Below are 17,870 nucleotides of genomic sequence, written 5' to 3' on the forward strand. Positions count from 1 at the left end.
CTTTCCTTCTTCCAGTCCTCTGCATTGTACCACTTATATTGTTTATACCCTCTGTTCTTTACGGATGCTTTGTTGGCTCATCTACAGGGTGTCTTTCCTTAAAGTTTTGTAATTTTCTTTGTAAAGAAAATTTGAAAAATTTTCTTGTAAAACTTTGTTAGGTACTTTGATTTTTTAAGTTTTGTATTATATTCGTGGTTGTGATTTGGAGAATTATTTTATAGTTTGAGTCTTTTGTTCATTTTTCTTGCTAAATAAACTCTTTTCTCCTTATTTTTATTTTTTTCTGAAGAATGCCAGTCTTCATTATTAGAAATGAGAAAATTTCTAATCCTTAAATATTTTATCGCTCTACTAATTTCCTTATATTTCTATATGTGTTTCCTCTGCTTACCATTTTTCATCCCCACTTCATATATCAGGTTTTGAAAGTGATATAGTCAAGTCTTCTGTGGTGATGACATTTTCTATCTTTTACTCTTTTTTTTTTATATCATTTTTGTTTTGATTTATTTTGATATTCTGCTAGTTGTACAGATGTTCTCCTATTTACACCAGTGTCCCAGTCAAATCCATATCCCATTTCATGCCTTTGATCTTGACTGACACATTTTTTCATCTTGTTAGTTGTACATTTACTCTGTCATTGATTTTATTGCATCTGTTTGGGATTTATATTATTTTGAACCATCTGAGAGTCTGTTGGTTTTATTTATAACTTTTTCTATTTTGTAATATATACTGATTGACTTTTTCTTATGAATTAAATATTTTAGTAGAATATATATTTGAATAATTCTTTCAAAATGGTGTATAACTTGGAAACTTTCTCTGTGTCTTAGCTTGCTGAAAATATATTTTCCCTTATTCTTGAGTACTGGTATCCTATGTTTCAGGGCACTTGGCTGCAGAAAATTCAGAAAATTGTTTTTTGGCACCTAGTCTCAGCAGCTGAGAAATCTCAACTTGATCTGATTTTCACTTGTTTTTTGGAAGGTTTCCCCATGGAATCTTTGGGATCTTTTTGATATTCTTAGTTCAGAAATTTCATCAGAACATTTCTAATGTGATTGCTTTTTCATTATTTCCACTTTATACTTTGAAGGCATTTCTCAACTGAAGTGAGCCGAAAGCTGTATGTGTTTGACAAGTTTGCCTTCTGGATGTTGGGACCACCTGTCCTGTTGCCCAAGAGTTACCTGAGCTGCCATTTGAGTTCTGTTTCTGAGTCTCCCTCTGGAAATCACTCCTGTCATCTGGCAGCATACTGGACCTCTAGTATTCCAAGATTGGGTTCAGCTCTCTTGTCATCTTACTTTAGTTCCCTGGCTGCCACTGTAAATTCACACGTATTGCAACGCCTGTGCTTTGTCATCTCAGGATTGTTCTGTGATTGTGCTTAAAAAAACAAAACAAAAAAACACCCAAACTTTTTTGGAGGATATTTCCTTCTGTGCTTTTATGGAGACGGAAACCTTCTAGCTCTGTTCATTTTTTTACTGTATATTTTTTGTTTTTCAATTTTCTAAGGTTCTGGCCTTCTCCTTGGCCCTTTTTGGTTTCCAGCCCTGCTGTGTATCTGTTGCCATTTTGGTGGGATTTAGGTAGGAAGATATTAATGCATGTTTTTTTCTTCCTTAGAGTCAACTGCAAGCCTTCCTAATTTTTCTTCTCAAAATTTTTTGTATATATCTTACCCCTTGTTTAAGAACTGCTTTTTGGCTTTGTTGAGTTTGATCCTAGTCTGTGCCAACTGCCTTAAATAGTTGAATCATTAGTCTCAAAGGGCTAAGTAAGGAAGCATATGTTTAAGTGGTTAGAGTTGGTCCTTCCTCACACTTATAAAGCATCAACTGCTGATGGATGTGTAAGTGCTATATGTGGGTGCTAGTGAAGATAAGTCAACCTTTTTGAGAAATAGATGAGGTAGGTTAGTCATCTATAATGACCATCACTGCAGAAGATAAAGATTTCATTCATTCACTAAGTATTAATTAAACATGAAAATTCTTATTTATGTTTTAATGTCCTTCATTTTTGTTTAGCTCCCAGGAAAAAAGACAACTAAGCTTTGGGTTCCAGATGAAGAAGTTTCTCCTGAGACAATGGTCAAAGTGAGTGATATACATAGACCTTTTTATTTTAATACATTCACTAGATTGTATTATCATTATAGGTATTAAAATTCCTGTTACAAAGATATGGCTGTTAAAATCATCCAAGTGTTTATATTTATTATATGACATTATCCCATCTGCTTTTATAAATTTTTTTTTTATGTTTATTTATTTTTGAGAGAGACAGTGACAGAATATGACTGGGTTAGGGGCAGAGAGAGAGGGAGACACAGAATCCGAAGCAGGGTCCAGGCTCTGAGCTGTCAGCACAGAGCTCAACGTGGGGCTCGAACTCATGAGCTGTGAGATCATGACCCGAGTCGAAGCTGGACGCTCAACCGACTGAGCCACCCAGGCACCCTCCATCTGCTTTGAGAGTAAAGAGCAGTAATGAAAACCTGAGGCCTCATGGGCAACTGCACATAATCTAATGTGAAAAGAAAAAAAAAAAGTGTTTAAAACTGCCTCCATGTTGCTGCTTAGAAAAGACCATGCTGGTTTTCTCATGTACATTCTCCTATTCAGTAAAGATGGTCATCCAGGAGAAGACTATTCACCTTTTCTATGAGATTTGATAAAACTTTTTATTTTGATTTAAAAAACAATTCAACCCATTGTTCCTTGAAGTAGGAGTAATACATAAAAGATTATTCATCACTAGTGTAGAGAGTATTTATTAAAAGGATCTACAGTCTGTAATGTAGACCACATCTCATTCCACTGCCAGGAAAAAATATATTAGATACTGTTTTTCTAGTTGTGTTTCATATAAATCTGTTCGTGTTGTGTGTGTATGTGTGTACTAGTTTACATTTTATATTAGGAACTATTTTGTCACGTTATTCCAGCTTCAGATTTTGATGCTGTTTCTGCACCTGGTGGAATGATGCTTGGTGCTTTTAGTTCCAGTATAAACCTGTTTTCTCAGCATTGGTCTCAAGCAGCAGTTTTGTGTAGTCAGGCAGCACTGGACTAGAAGGCAGGTGACCTGCACTTAAGTTCATGCTTAACAAATGCCCTTTGAGAGGGATCTGAAAAGTTTCTGCCATATACCATTGTTCTAGACCCACTTAGCTCCTGAGCCATAGATCTGTGAAAAAACTAAGATAATAAGTGAAAACGAGGTAATATGCACCTCTTCAAAAAGGGTTGTTGGAAACATTAAAGGCAGTAACATATTTTACAGTACTTAAGTACTTCATAATTATAAAATGTAGCACAAAAGATGGAATATAATTTGTAGTTGGGAACTTAACTTTTCTGACTAAGAAAGTTAGCATGATTTACCGTGGGGTCTAAGGAGTAAAGCTTATGATGGGGAAACATTAAACAAAAAGAAATTGTCTTTAGTTCTATCATTCGTCAGTTGCATGGGTGGGAGGGTAAAACGTCTTTAAGGCATTCCGTTATCTTGATATATGCAGAAAAGAATGATTCTTTTTTCCTTTCCTTTTCTTAAAAAGCATCCATTGAAACCATTTCATTTTTTTGAAGGTTGATGCAGAATTTTTTCTTTTAATGTAGCAATGTTGTATTTGTCAATTTGTCTTTTACATAGATTCAGGCTATTAAAATGATGGTTCGATGGCTCCTTGGAATGAAAAATAATCACAGTAAATCAGGAACTTCTACCTTAAGATTGCTAACTACAATATTGCATAGTGATGGAGACTTGACAGAACAGGGGAAAATTAGGTATGTAATTATCATTTCAAAATTCTTGTGCAGTATTTCAATATCATGTGTAAATGTTTAAAAAAAATTTGTTTTTTAACATTTATTCATTTTTTTTTTTAATTTTTTTTCAACCTTTATTTATTTTTGGGACAGAGAGAGACAGAGCATGAACGGGGGAGGGTCAGAGAGAGAGGGAGACACAGAATCGGAAACAGGCTCCAGGCTCTGAGCCATCAGCCCAGAGCCTGACGCGGAGCTCGAACTCACAGACCGCGAGATCGTGACCTGGCTGAAGTCGGACGCTTAACCGACTGCGCCACCCAGGCGCCCCACATTTATTCATTTTTTGAGAGAAAGAGAGCACAAGCAGGGGAGGGGCAGAGAGAGGGGGAGACACAGAATCTGAAGCAGGCTCCAGGCTCCGAGCTGTCAGCACAGAACCCGATGCGGGGCTTGAATTCATGAAACGCAAGATCATGACCTGAGCCGAGGTTGGACGCTTAACTGACTGAGCCACCCAGGCGCCCCCGCGTGTAAATGTTTAAAGGTCATTTTCTTTTTAAGAAAATAATTAGTATTCCCATGGAGATGTGCATATATTTTTATTATAATATGTTTTTATACAGTGCTAACTAATTTCAAAATGCAGAATTTTTCAAAATGGCAGTCATATGTCTGGGGCAGGGTATTGCTGTACATTGTAAATATTTTAAACAATAAATGTTTACTTTTTTGAATATCTAAATGTGAAATGGCTAGTGTACCAATCAGTAATTGATGTTTTCCATTCTTATTAAAGTCTAAAGGAAAAAGAACACACTGGGTAGAAGACAAGTTATTGAATCTGTTTCCAGAACTATAAATCTAAATATATGCAAACTTAAAAATGTACTTGATTTAAATTAAATTATATAAACACACACACTTTGTTTTGTTTGAAATATGTAGTTGAGTATAGTGATTCAAAAATTGGACCCTGGAGCCTGGATTCAAATCTTGGCACCACCACTCACTAGCTAGGTGACCTTTAGCAAATGACTTTAACTACCTTGTGTGTCTGTTTCCTCATTTATAAAATAGAGGTAGGGACACCTGGGTGGCTCAGTCGGTTGAGCATCCGACTTCAGCTCAGGTCATGATCTCACGGTTCATGGTTCGAGCCCCGTGTCAGGCTCTGCGCTGACAGCTCAGAGCCTGGAGCCTGCTTGGGATTCTGTGTCTCCCTCTCCCTCTCCCTCTCCCTCCCCCTCCTCCTCCTCCTCCTTCTTCTTCTTCTTCCTCTCTCTCTCTCTCTCCCTCCCTCCCTCCCTCCCTCCCCCTCTCCCCCTCCCCCACTTGTGTGGGCACATGCACACTCTCAAAAATAAATAAAATAGAGATGATTATAATCATTATAATCATTATAAGACATTATAATGTCTTGTCTAGCTATTATAATAGTCACTATTCATGTGCATATTTAGATTTCATCTCACCTGTTTTTATTCATGTTATTCTTTAATGAAATCAAATGTGTGTTTTAATTCTGCAAATATATGTGAATTGCATTGGTTCACTTTTTTTTTTTTTTTTTTTTAATTTACATCCAGATTAGTTAGCATGTAGTGCAACAATGATTTCAGGAGTAACATTGGTTCACTTTTAAAACAAGTCTTTATATAGAAATTTGGTCTTCAAAAACTTAGTTGTAAAATATTGAATTTAATTATTTGTCTTTATTTGCACTAAATAAACTCCAGAAGAAAAACAGAATTTCCTTTAGTGGTGGTCGAGTGAATTACCTCATAATAGCTACTTGGAATATTGCTGTTGATTAACTGAATAGCACCTCTAGGACATGTAACTTTAGAACCTTATAAATGTTGACATGCATTCAGTCAGCATTTTTGCATAATCCTTAGAGAAAGGAGAGTCTTAAGCCAATTAGGTCATTAGATTGTAGAAGACCAAGAATTTGTCTTTTAACTCACTCTCAGCACTGTATATATGGTAGACACATACTTGTTTTATGAATATTAAATAATCTTTTACTGTGAAAGTACATGGGGAGTCAGTTTGTCTTTTAAATACATTAAGGCTATTAAAATGATGGCTCGGTGGCTTCTTGAAGTGAAAATAATCACAGTAAATCAGGATTTACTGTGTAATTCATCTGATATATCACTATATTAGGAAGAATTGTTTAGATGTATTTACTATTTAAGAATTTACTAATGTTTTAGGGGTGCCTGGGTTGCTCAGTCAGTTGAGCATCTAACTCTTGATTTCGGTTCGGATCATGATCCAGGGGTCATGGGATCGAGCCCTGCGTCAGGACTCTGGACTGAGTGTGGAGCCTGTCTCAGATTCTCTTTCTCCTCCTCTCCCCCACTCCCCTGCTTGCATACTCTTTCTCTCTCTCTCAAATCATAAAAAAAAAAGAAAAAGAAAAATTTTGCTAATGTTTGAGGTGTGTCCCATTAAGCAGAAGTTTTCTTAAATTTAAAAGGAGCTTCTTGGTAATATTTGAAAAGTTGAATTCTAAAAATTGTGATGTTTTCTGCTACACCTGCTTTCATTCTTCTTTTATACTTAGCACATTAGTTTTAGTTGACTGATTAACAAGTTAGGACATTTTTGTGCCTAATCTATAAGTAAACACATAACCAAAAAAAATCCATACCAGAAGACTTTAGCTAAACATACAAATATATTCTAAGCTTTAATCTTGGCTAAAGCTATTTTATGTAGAATTAAATGACTTCAGTATAGACTGTGTTCAGGAAAAGAACTTTGGAGTATTAGACACCATGTTCCAAAGTTAAGTAAACATAAGTGTTCAGTGTCACTGAATTGCCTTCTGCCCTTTTTTTGGCCACAGGAAATTTTTAAAAATTTGATGTAGCAAGTAGGAATGTTCTTATGCAGACATTTAGAAATCTAATTTATAATTCTTTCTTATTTATTTTTTAGTAAACCGGATATGTCACGTCTGAGGCTTGCAGCTGGAAGTGCTATTGTAAAGCTGGCACAAGAACCTTGTTATCATGAAATCATCACATTAGAACAGTACCAGCTCTGCGCATTAGCTATCAATGTAAGGAAGATGGCCATATAGAATAGAACTTTATATGGTCTTTGACTTTTTAGGAAGAAAAAAGTCCTCCATGATATAGAGATAAAAATGTTGAATTGTCTCCTTTTGGAAAATGAATGCATGAGAAACATTTCAGAGTTCTAAAACTGTTGTTTGAGTTTTGGGTTGCTAACATAGTACATTCGATTCTCGTTATTTGTAGTAGTTCTATTCTACAGAGTCACCCCAGCCACCAAATTACCAAATACTGATCCATTGCTTCTAAGGGAAATACAGGGGTGGTTTCTCCAAGGCTCTGTTCCCAACATTTTTGTCAGTCTGTCAGTACATAACCTTGTTTTATGTGTGTTTCTATTTGAGGACATATGATTTAATATATAGTTGTGTCACTACCATTGAACTCATGACCAACAGAGCTGTAACTCCTGCCTGAATAAAACTTTGCTAACATGTATTCTCCCTATGGCATATCACAACCTTCTTGCTTTTAGGAACACTGAACAGCACTATGCTTGGGAGCTCTTTTAAACAACAAAACCACCAACAGATGCACAAAAATGTGAAAAAATGTGGCACTAAATAGACTGTCAAAAGGACACTTGTTTGCAATACAAGAGCTGACACAACAGGCCTTGCTTTGTTCAACTTCATTCAGATGGGATGTATGTCAGATGATTCAGATTGTTGCTTGTTCATTTACTCACTACTGTATTGATTTACTCACTTTAAGTATTGATTTTGGGGTTACAAATAAATTGTAGTGAGTAGGTGAATTCACAGATTTGGAATGTGTAAATAATGAGAATTGAATATATTGAGGTCTTAAAAGGAATAAAAAATACAGACATTTACAGTTTTATAAAGATATGATACAGATTAATAAACATTTCTTATTTCTCCAGCCAGTTAAAATTTGAAGTTATTAACAGCGATACTAATGGATTTATTCTCTAGTCTTACAGATTTCATATTAGAGTGACATAGTATTTGAATCCTGTTACTTTGGAAGTTTTTAGCATCATTGAGAAAATTAAAAAGGACTTCCATAATGGAAAATATGATATTTAAATATGAGCTTTTCATTCATTTTTTTGGTCATTTTACACTTAATTTTCCTGTTCTTTTCCAAGTAGTCTTATGTATAAGAATTTGGCATTTATTTTAGGGATTATTGTAATTTTTCTTTCCACCCTTCCCTCTGCTTATTTTTAAATTAGTGCTTATGTGTAACTCCTAACCATAAGCAATTGCCTGTTTTTTGTAATCATTTTGTCAGAATATGGTACTTTAGTCTTTAAAAAAGCTATTCCAGATCTCCAAATCTTGTTTTTGTTTTGTTTTAGTTTTAGTGTTGTAATTCAGATATTATACTAAACCATTTGAAAATGAGATTTCGAGGAATCCATAATTTCCTGGTTTAGTTTTTCTCATTAAATTTTAGAAATAATCTTATTTTGCAAGAAAGTGAAAATTGTTTAAAAATATATATTAAATTTCTTAGAAGAAAACCTTTGTAATTTTTTTTTTTAGATTGGTGATACAGTCGGTTGATTTATCACATTCTTGGTCTGATATTTCTAAATGTATTGGTGCTACCAGTTTTAAGGTGGAAACTCTTACAGAAGTATGGAAATATGTGAGAGAAATGGGCTTTGTTTGAAACTTATTGTGTGTAAAAAGTATGTACAAATCGTTAAATATTCACTATGTGTGAAAAGCATCCATACTTCTAGAGATTTTCTAGCACAATATATGTTATGTATTACTATCTCAGTCACCAAATTCCCAAGGTGAAAGTTCAGATTGCCTAAGTTTTAAGATTGCTTTGGAATACTGTTGACTATGGAACATGTGTTAATGGTTGAAAGTTAGTTATTAGCATATTCTCACAACTTACGGACATACGCAGTTACCCTCCTGAAAAATACCTTTCTGCTGTGCTTCTAAACCGTGTGCTTGTCTCTTCTTTTTCAGTCTCCAGACCTCAAAGAGTAATCTGTATCTTTGTCTCTTTTACCCACTTATCTCTCAGTCCTCACTACTCACATTTTGGCATTTGCTTTTCTTGTTTTTCCAAAAATGCTTTATTGAAGGCCTCGAATCCAGTGATACTAGTTAGTCTTCATTATACATGTCCTTTGTGCATTATTTGACACAGCTCACTGCACCTTTATTCTTGAAATTCTCTCTGGTTTCTATCTCCTGATTTTTGTTTTTCCTCTCTAACTACATTTTTTTGTTCTGTTTTCCTTTAAATGCATGTATTCTGTAAGGATTTGTTGATGACCAAATTTTCCACTTATACATTCTTTTTTAGCTGTCTTATTTTCTTCGTAGGTGACCCCTGTACTAGCAACATTTTAACATTTTTGCAGGTCAGTCTGGTGCCACTTATAAGGCTAAACAGAAATTTCAAACTCTTATGGTCTGTGAATGTTAAGACTGAATTCATAATCTTTCTGAAATCTATTCTTTACTGACATGTTAGAGCCTCAGTAAGCATTAAATAAATCCAAATGGTATTCTTGGATTGAAAAACATGATTTATATTTGACTATTTGCTTGTCCTTGTGCCTTGTTACAGAAGTGCAGATAATCTGTCCTGTGTCATATCTTTTCACTCGTATCTTCTTAACTGTTCTTACCACTGTAATCATCATTAGCTTTCACCTGGACTATTGGGAGACTTTTCTGCTGTGGTTTAAATTTCCCTATCACAGTTCCAATCATATTATTTTCCCAGTCAAAATATTTAGGGGCTTATACTTGTAAAAAAAAAAAAGAGAGAGAGAGAGAGAAAGAAAGAAAGAAAAGAAAGAAAAATTGCATGTATTTTACAGTTTGGCTGTTCAAACCCTTCTAATATTGTGGGTCCAAATATATACTTAAAAAATCTTGTTTAACCCACTACCCTTACCTACCTTCATTTCAGTGAAACTGAACAGTTTTTTTCTTTTATGTGCCTGTAGTTTGCTTTCTTCTCACCCTCCCATTTCCACAAGTCCATCTCTGACCCATTTTGCAAATCAAGGCTTAAACACAACCTTCTCCACAAAACTTGCTCAGATTCTTACAGCTGGTCTCATTTTTATTCCCCACAGATTTTATCTTCAGTCCTTTGATACATACATGCATCATGCTTTGTTTATTTTTATATACGTCTGCTTTATTTCTCTTACTCGAGTTGAGTTCTTTAAAGGTAGTATTGTGGTTTATATATACAATGGAATACTACTTGGCAATGAGAAGGAATGAAATATGGCCTTTTGTAGCAACATGGATGGAACTGGAGAGTGTTATGCCAAGTGAAATAAGTCATACAGAGAAAAACAGATACCATATGTTTTCACTCTTATGTGGATCCTGAGAAACTTAACAGAAGACCATGGGGGAGGGGAGGGGAAAAAAAAAAAAAGAGAGAGAGGGAGCCAAACCATAAGAGACTCTTAAAAACTGAGAATAAACTGAGGGTTGATGGGGGGTGGGAGGGAGGGGAAAGTGGGTGATGGGCATTGAGGAGGGCACCTGTTGGGATGAGCACTGGGTGTTGTACGGAAACCAATTTGACAGTTTCATATTAAAAAAAAAAAGGTATCTCAGAGGTTCTTGTATATTTGAATAGAAAGTAAATCTGGGGAAATAGAAATTCAATAATATGAATCTTAATATTATTTAATAATTAAGTATTTTAGAATTTGAATGCAATTCATGAAAAATTTACTTTGTACTGCTATCTGCTGTACGTTGTTCTAGGTTCTGTAAAATACAAAGCCATGGCTACTGCCCTTAAGAACAAAAGCTCTTAGAACAGAAAATATAAAGAAGTGTTGATAATACAATGTGATACACAAAGTAATTGAACTATTTGCAAGACACTGTCAGTAGTTCTGAGGATAATTTGTAGTAGGAAAGGGCACTAAAAGTGAATTTACTTAAGATGCAGACAAATTAATTTCACAGTTAGTGAATAAAAGCTTTAATTGGAACTTTGAGGAAAATGTTTTGTAGTATTACATACCATCTTCTTTTTTCTTATATTGAACCAAATAGTGGTTAGAACCATAACCATGAAAGTATTAAATGTTTGCTTTTTTGAATGTTTTTTTCCTGCAAAAAAAAATTGTATTATTCTATTCCGTACTTCACATTTAACTTCTGTAACATAGTCAAAAGGCTAATCATCTTTGCAAAAAACAAACATTTGGAGGCTGTCTCAGTTCCTAGGAAGACATACTTTAAGTTTTTTCTTCACATGCTTTTCTATTTGATGTACCTATTTGTCATCATTCTTGTCAGTTTTCTCCTCTTTCATTATTAACTGTGACAGCTTGCACATGACTTAACAGTTCTTCTCTAACTTTAATGACAAATTTTGGGAATCCTACTACTTTTGCCATGATTCAGTAATTAATTTATATTGTTGGATCCTGAATGATTAGTGAGAAAGTAACAAAAACATGGTCTTGGTTGAGAATGTATCTGAGTAGGGGGAAGGGATGTTTGGAGATTAATTTTTTAATGAATGGTGTGTTCATCTGTGAATATATTTGTGATATTTTGACTTACACAGTTTGTAATTGGGTATTTTCATGGTGAATAATCAGATAATGAAGATTCCTCTACCCCGTGGGAGTTTTAATACTGAGGAAGGAATGAGTTGATGTCAACTTTATTTTGTTGGGTGTGAGGGTTGACAGTAATTCTGTGGAATTAGAATACTCTTTAATTTCTTATTTTTTAAAATTTTATTTTAGAGAGGAGTGCATGAGCGAGCAGGGGAGGGAAAGAGAGTGGGGGGCAGAGAGAGAGAATCCCAAGCAGCTCCACACTGTCAGTGCAGAGCCCAACATGGGGCTCAGTTTCATGGCCTGTGAGACCATGACCCAAATCGAAACCAGGAGTCAGACCCTTAACTGACTAAGCCACCCAGGTGCCCCAAGAATACTTCTTAAAAAATAGATATTTGGGGGCACCTGGGTGTCTCAAATGGTTAAGTGTCGGACTCTTGATTTCAGCTCAGGTTATGATCTCACGGTTCATGGGATTGAGCCCCGCGTCGGACTCCAGTGACAGTGGGGGAGCTTCCTTGGAATTCTCTCTCTCCTCTTTCTGCCCCTCCCCTGCTCATATTTGTGCTCTCTCTATCTCAAAATAAGCTTAAAAAAAAAAAAAGATAAACAAGTCTAAATTAAATGAGAGAAGGTACACAAAATAAGGATTTAAAGATAAGAGCAAGATGTTATGACCTAGGTTTTGAAAAAAAACAAAATGTACACTATAGATAGTAGAAATAGTATGCATAACATTGCAGTAGTATGAAAGACACCACACTTTGTGTTAATTGGTGGAGGGTAAGGTGTAATTATGAAGGTCTTTACACGTTTCATATATGACTCAAATGTCATATTGAGCTTTGTCCTATAGCTTATTCTATAGATAATCTATATGCCAGATACTGTGCTAGGTTTAGACGCTCAGAAGTGAATAAAGGCATAGTTCTTGTCTTTAAGGAATAAACCGTGATGAGTAAGACCTATAAACCAATCATTTTAATACTGTATAGTGAATGCTATGCCGGAGATACGCACAGAGTGCTAAGAGAGGGTAGCTGGATGCCTGATAAAGACTGGAAGATATAGGAGCTGTTGTTAGAGATGAGGAGGAGTTAGCTAGAAGAGTAGAGATGGGTGGTTTAGTAGAGGGAGTTAGTATGAGGAAAGCAGGCACAGTGGTAATGAACAATCGGTTCATTTATAGGACTAAAAGTAATTTGGTGTTCCTGAAATTGACTAGTAACTCTTGCCTTCAGAGTTGTCCATTTTAATCTGAATAGTTTTTTCACTGTTAAAGCTAAACTATATGAATTGGACAGTTTTATCTTGCTCAGTAAGTGCAAAAGCTAGATAGGAGATGGTATTTAAACTTTTTAATACCTTAAGTTAGGATGGATTTATATGTACTAGCTTTATCTGTTTTAAAAGTATATTCAGTATTTTCTAACACATGTAACTTGGTACCTTGTGAACACTACAGCCTTGAAATGAACATGTCACAATCCCTCAGTCTTGTGAGCAGAAGCAGTGGTTGTCCATAAACTTGCTCTCCTTTACCCTTCAAATTTCGTATGTGAGGTTGTTACTTATTCTTTGTTGCCATGTGAATAATCTGTGGAATAATTCTGTCTTTACAGGATGAATGCTATCAAGTAAGACAAGTGTTTGCTCAGAAACTTCACAAAGGCCTCTCCCGATTACGGCTTCCACTGGAGTATATGGCAATCTGTGCACTTTGTGCAAAAGATCCTGTAAAAGAGAGAAGAGCTCATGCTAGGCAGTGTCTGGTCAAAAATATAAATGTGAGACGCGAGTATCTGAAGCAGCATGCAGCCGTTAGTGGTAAGCATATGTGAAAATGGGAAGTATACTATTCTAGCCAGTTGCAGTTTGATTGAACACAAAGTGATGTTACTGCTATTTATTATACTCTAATTGGCCATCATTAAATACAAAATTGTTACTAATTTTCAATAACCGTTTTCCTTTAAAAAAGTTCGTTTGACAAATATAAATGCATAGGTATTTAAATATCAACCCATGTTTCTTTATGTAACTGACTGGCCAAGGAAAATAAGCAATGACATTGGAGATACTTTTAATAAAACAGTGAAATATGCGTGCGCGCTTACACACACACACACACACATATGTGGTGTAAGTACTGTCTTTTAGATTTAAAAAAGTACAGGTCTTTTATCTTTGATTGTTTTTCACTGGTAGCTGATGTTAATATCCGGTGCTTATGTGCCTGTTTTTAATCTCATTTTATCCCATTTGTGTTATTAGTTTTTGTGTCTGAGTTCTTCATTGTATTTTTAAAAATTTTTTTTAAATGTTTATTTATTTTTGATAGAGCATGAGCATGGGAGGGGCAGAAAGAGGGGGAGACACAGAATCTGAAGCAGGCTCCAGGCTCTGAGCTGTCAGCACAGAACCCAACATGGGGCTCGAACTCATGGACCACAAGATCATGACCCTCAGAAGTCAGAGGCTCAACCAGCTGAGCCACCCAGGCTCAAGCCACCCTTGAGTTCTTTTAACAGCATTAGAATCCACCTAGTTACCCAAGTTAAAAATCAGGCCTTTATTTTTGTACCTTCTTTTTTCCTCTTATTGGTCACCAAATCCTCTAGATACCTTGAATGTCTCTCTCCTTAGCTCTCCTACTCTGGTATATTTCACTTGGGTAATTGAATACACTCCAAACATCTTCCTGTTGTGTTTCCTTCCCTCTGACCCATCTCCAGCTGTGCCACACACCATTATCAAGAATACCATTCTAAAACAGGTTGGATCATGGTACTTCCTTGCTTGAAATCCATGTTGATTCTTCATTGCTGATAGGATCTAGTTGAAACTCATTAGCATGGTCCTTACTCTCAGCCTGAGTTTCAAGCTACCTATAAATTTTGTGTATCTTATACTATGGATTATTTGAAATTTGTGCAACCATCTTTTAACTTTGTTGTCAACTGTATCTGGAAATTGCCTGCCCTTCTAGACAAATATAAAGAAAACTAAGGAGCGTGGTTTGCACCTTTTGAATCCTTTAAAATACAGTTTTGGTGTTACTGCATCACTGGGGCCTTCTTTCTTTCTCTTCCTTCTCAAACTTGGAGAATAAGAGCTCTGGAGTCAAATCCCTCTTCTGTTTACTGGTTGTTTGGGGGCAGGTTACTTTCTCAATCTGAGCCCTACTCTCCTTATTTGTAAAATTGGTATAATTATACTCATTTCTTATGGTTAGCATGAGGATTTAAGTGTTATGTGTATAAAGCACCTGGCATGATGTGTGGTTCAAAGAAGTACTTGGTATTTGTTAGCTATACTTACTTGAAGGCGCCTTTCACATTGAAGTATAGTTTGTGTCTCTACACTTTCCTGTGAGATCTTTATCTAGTCTTACTCATCTTTGTACTTAAAATAATCTGCCCCAATAAAAGTAGTAAGCCTAGAAAATAGTAAGCATTGAATAAATACTTGATACATTTGAATTTGAATATCACTGAGTTTTGAAACCTGTTACTTTTTTCTTCTGTATTCTATATTTTCTTGAAATAAATATTACACACCAACTATTCTCTTAGAGTTCAGCAATAAGGAAATAAATAACACTTGGTGTCTTATTGACACATGTAGTATTTATTATATGCCAAGTTGAGTATCTGATTTAAAATTTTATTTTGAGGGGCGCCTGGGTGGCTCAGTCAGTTAAGCGTCCAGCTTCAGCCCAGGTCATGATCTTGCAGTTCATGAGTTCGAGCTCTGCATTGGGCTCTGTGCTGACAGCTCAGAGCCTGGAGCCTGCTGTGGATTCTGTGTCTCCTTCTCTCTCTGCCTCTCCCCAGCTCATGCTCACACTCTGTCTCTGTCAAAAATAAATAAACTTAAAAAAAAATTAAAATTTTATTTTGAAAGTAGGAAATATAAAAGGAATTGTTAAGTATATGACTCCTGGTCTTTTTGACTAATGTTTGGTAAAACTAGTTAGGATTACCATTCTGACCTCTAGTGCAATATGCTGATCTCAGGTCAAAATATAAAAATATTTGAATTTAAAATAAAAGTTTGTTACTTCAAATGTCCTAGAAACTCTGAAGTCCATTACTTTAGATCTGTTCTTTTTTTACAAATAATCTCAAGTAGTATCAACCTTCTTATTTTTTGTGCCATATTAACATTGAAAGATGCATTATTTTTTTTTTTTTTTTTTTTGCTCAGCTTAATAAGGGAGTGTTAAACATAAGGTTGCTCATAATCACAAGAAAAATAGATCTTATGTTTCTTTTTCTTAGATATAGTTTGTTTGGGTCACTTTTTACCATGTGTGTTTGAAAATGAAAATATTTGCCTTTGTAGGCTCAGCATATGGTGCATTTAGTAGGCATTTCAATATTGGACATGATGGATGAATGAATAAAGTCTTTATGGTGTAATTCAACACTGGACATTTCAATAAATTTTTCTTGTAGCCGTATTTTGGGAAACTACTGGGATGCAAGAAATACAGTATCACAGACAAAGTGTAAGGTTTGGTTTTCTAACCTGGATGTTTGTGTTTTGTTTTTTCTTTTTCAGAAAAATTATTGTCTCTTCTACCAGAGTATGTTGTTCCATATACAATTCACCTTTTGGCACATGACCCAGATTATGTCAAAGTACAGGATATTGAACAACTGAAAGATGTTAAAGAGTAAGACCTTTTTCATTCCATTTTCATATTTCCTGAAAGTTTTTTCTCTTTGATGCTGATAATGGAATTGCCATTATAATTAATTAGATTTATTTAATTTCTTAGAAGTTCCACGTTCTTCCCTTATTTCTTCTCTTGTTTTTCTTTTTTCATACCATATCTTTATATTTCATTTCCTATATGATTTCCCAAAAGTTAATTTAGCATAATTAGTGCACTGCTGTGTCTCTTTCGTTCTGGCACTTGTTTTCTATTGATGCAGTCCATTAAGAGTTTCCATTCCTGTTCTTACCTTTTCCTGCTTTCTTCTACAACTCTAAATTTTCATGTGGGCGAATTAATACTCTCCTTTATTCACATAGCACTTTTTCTTTGCATTAACTATCTTTCTCCGTAGGAAGAGAAAATGGTCTAATTTAGTAATGGGCCAAGTTGGTTACCAAGGAACTACCCCACTTACTACTTCATTGGTGTTTTTCTAGCTCAAGTTTATGGCACTTGTAATTTTTTCAAAGATTATTGTTGAGAGGCAGAAAGACCATCTATGCCTGGGTGTGGAATAGGGAAATACAATAATATTTAGAGAAGTCTTCCTAATACCGCCATACTTCTTTAAATAAGCTTAAGACCCTAGTCTTCTTTCTGTTATGATAAACGTCTGTGGTTTTGAATAAATGAATTTATTATGCCTTTAGCTTCCTATTAAAGGAAAATAACTGGTGGTGTCTTAGTTCATAGAAATATTTGATAAATATTTGTGGTACCTCAAGAGAATAAAATCAAATTACTGGTAACTTTTTTATGGCAAGGGAAAAGCTGTTACTACCCTCTTTTAGCCACAGTTTCTGTTTTTTTTTTTAAACTAAGCAGTTCTCCCAAAATGAGTTCTGTGTTAGGGTGATTGTAACTAATGAAAACTTCTAACCATCTTTCTCAGATAACTTTGGTTTTTGAAATACATTTAATATTCTTTGGAATTTACTAAATATTTTTGGTTTATTTGTAAAATGCCCAGTACAGTCTTGAGTACTCTTCCCATTCTGTCAGAGAGCTGCTCCAGAAGAACTTATTCTATTCCCAAGATCCTTAAGGTTATTTTTCCCCTTCTAGAATGATACCTTGCTTCTCACTTTACTTTTCTCTCTTCTCACTTCTCCTCTGTGCCACAACTCTGTTCCATTCTGTCTATATAGTAAAGACACAAAGCACTTTTGGTTTGGTCTTGAACAGAGTTGTATGTAATTAACTTTAACTGAGCTAGTGAAACTTTCTTTTAATTTTTCCCTCTTAAGCAAAGACAGTATGTGTAGTTGTCAACCATGGTTTTTTTCCTCTCTAATTTATTCATGAAGATTCTTAACTATTGAGTTGGGTGGTTATATTTTCTTGAAAACGTCCAATCAGGACTGCTGTCTTGAGTGCTTGAGGCTTCACTTTATCCATGGCCAGGTTTTTATTTTAGGCAATTTTCTTTCCCTGTCATAGCTAGGGGTTAAGATCACTTCATCATTTCCACCGTTTAAGTTCTTTTTTAACCTGCCTCTTTGGAAAAATTATTGAGATTTTGAGAAGGGGTCTTTTGAATTCACACCTACATTGCTGATAAGTTGTGATTTGTATGTGTGACATACCTTTTTTTCTCTTTTGATTTATAGCTGTTTTTTCCTTTTTAATTTTTTCCGTTTGTGGAGTTTATTATATTTATGTTGAGTTATTTTGTCTATATTTAACAACTGATTTTTTCATTTCTT

The 17,870-nt window shown here is 35.0% G+C and overlaps 1 protein-coding gene across 1 annotated transcript in view; it reads left to right on the plus strand.

Annotated features, from left to right (window-relative positions):
* PDS5B (PDS5 cohesin associated factor B) overlaps positions 1–17,870 on the plus strand; it is a 127,882-nt gene that overhangs the window by 89,374 nt on the left and 20,638 nt on the right. The window contains 5 exon segments of the mRNA XM_040448165.1: positions 2,046–2,114; positions 3,676–3,812; positions 6,747–6,870; positions 13,061–13,265; positions 16,005–16,119. Of these exon segments, the coding sequence (XP_040304099.1) occupies positions 2,046–2,114; positions 3,676–3,812; positions 6,747–6,870; positions 13,061–13,265; positions 16,005–16,119 (650 nt within the window).

The sequence above is a fragment of the Herpailurus yagouaroundi genome, unplaced genomic scaffold, assembly GCF_014898765.1.
Source record: "Herpailurus yagouaroundi ecotype Mexico unplaced genomic scaffold, PumYag 197, whole genome shotgun sequence".
Taxonomy (NCBI): Eukaryota; Metazoa; Chordata; class Mammalia; order Carnivora; family Felidae; genus Herpailurus; species Herpailurus yagouaroundi.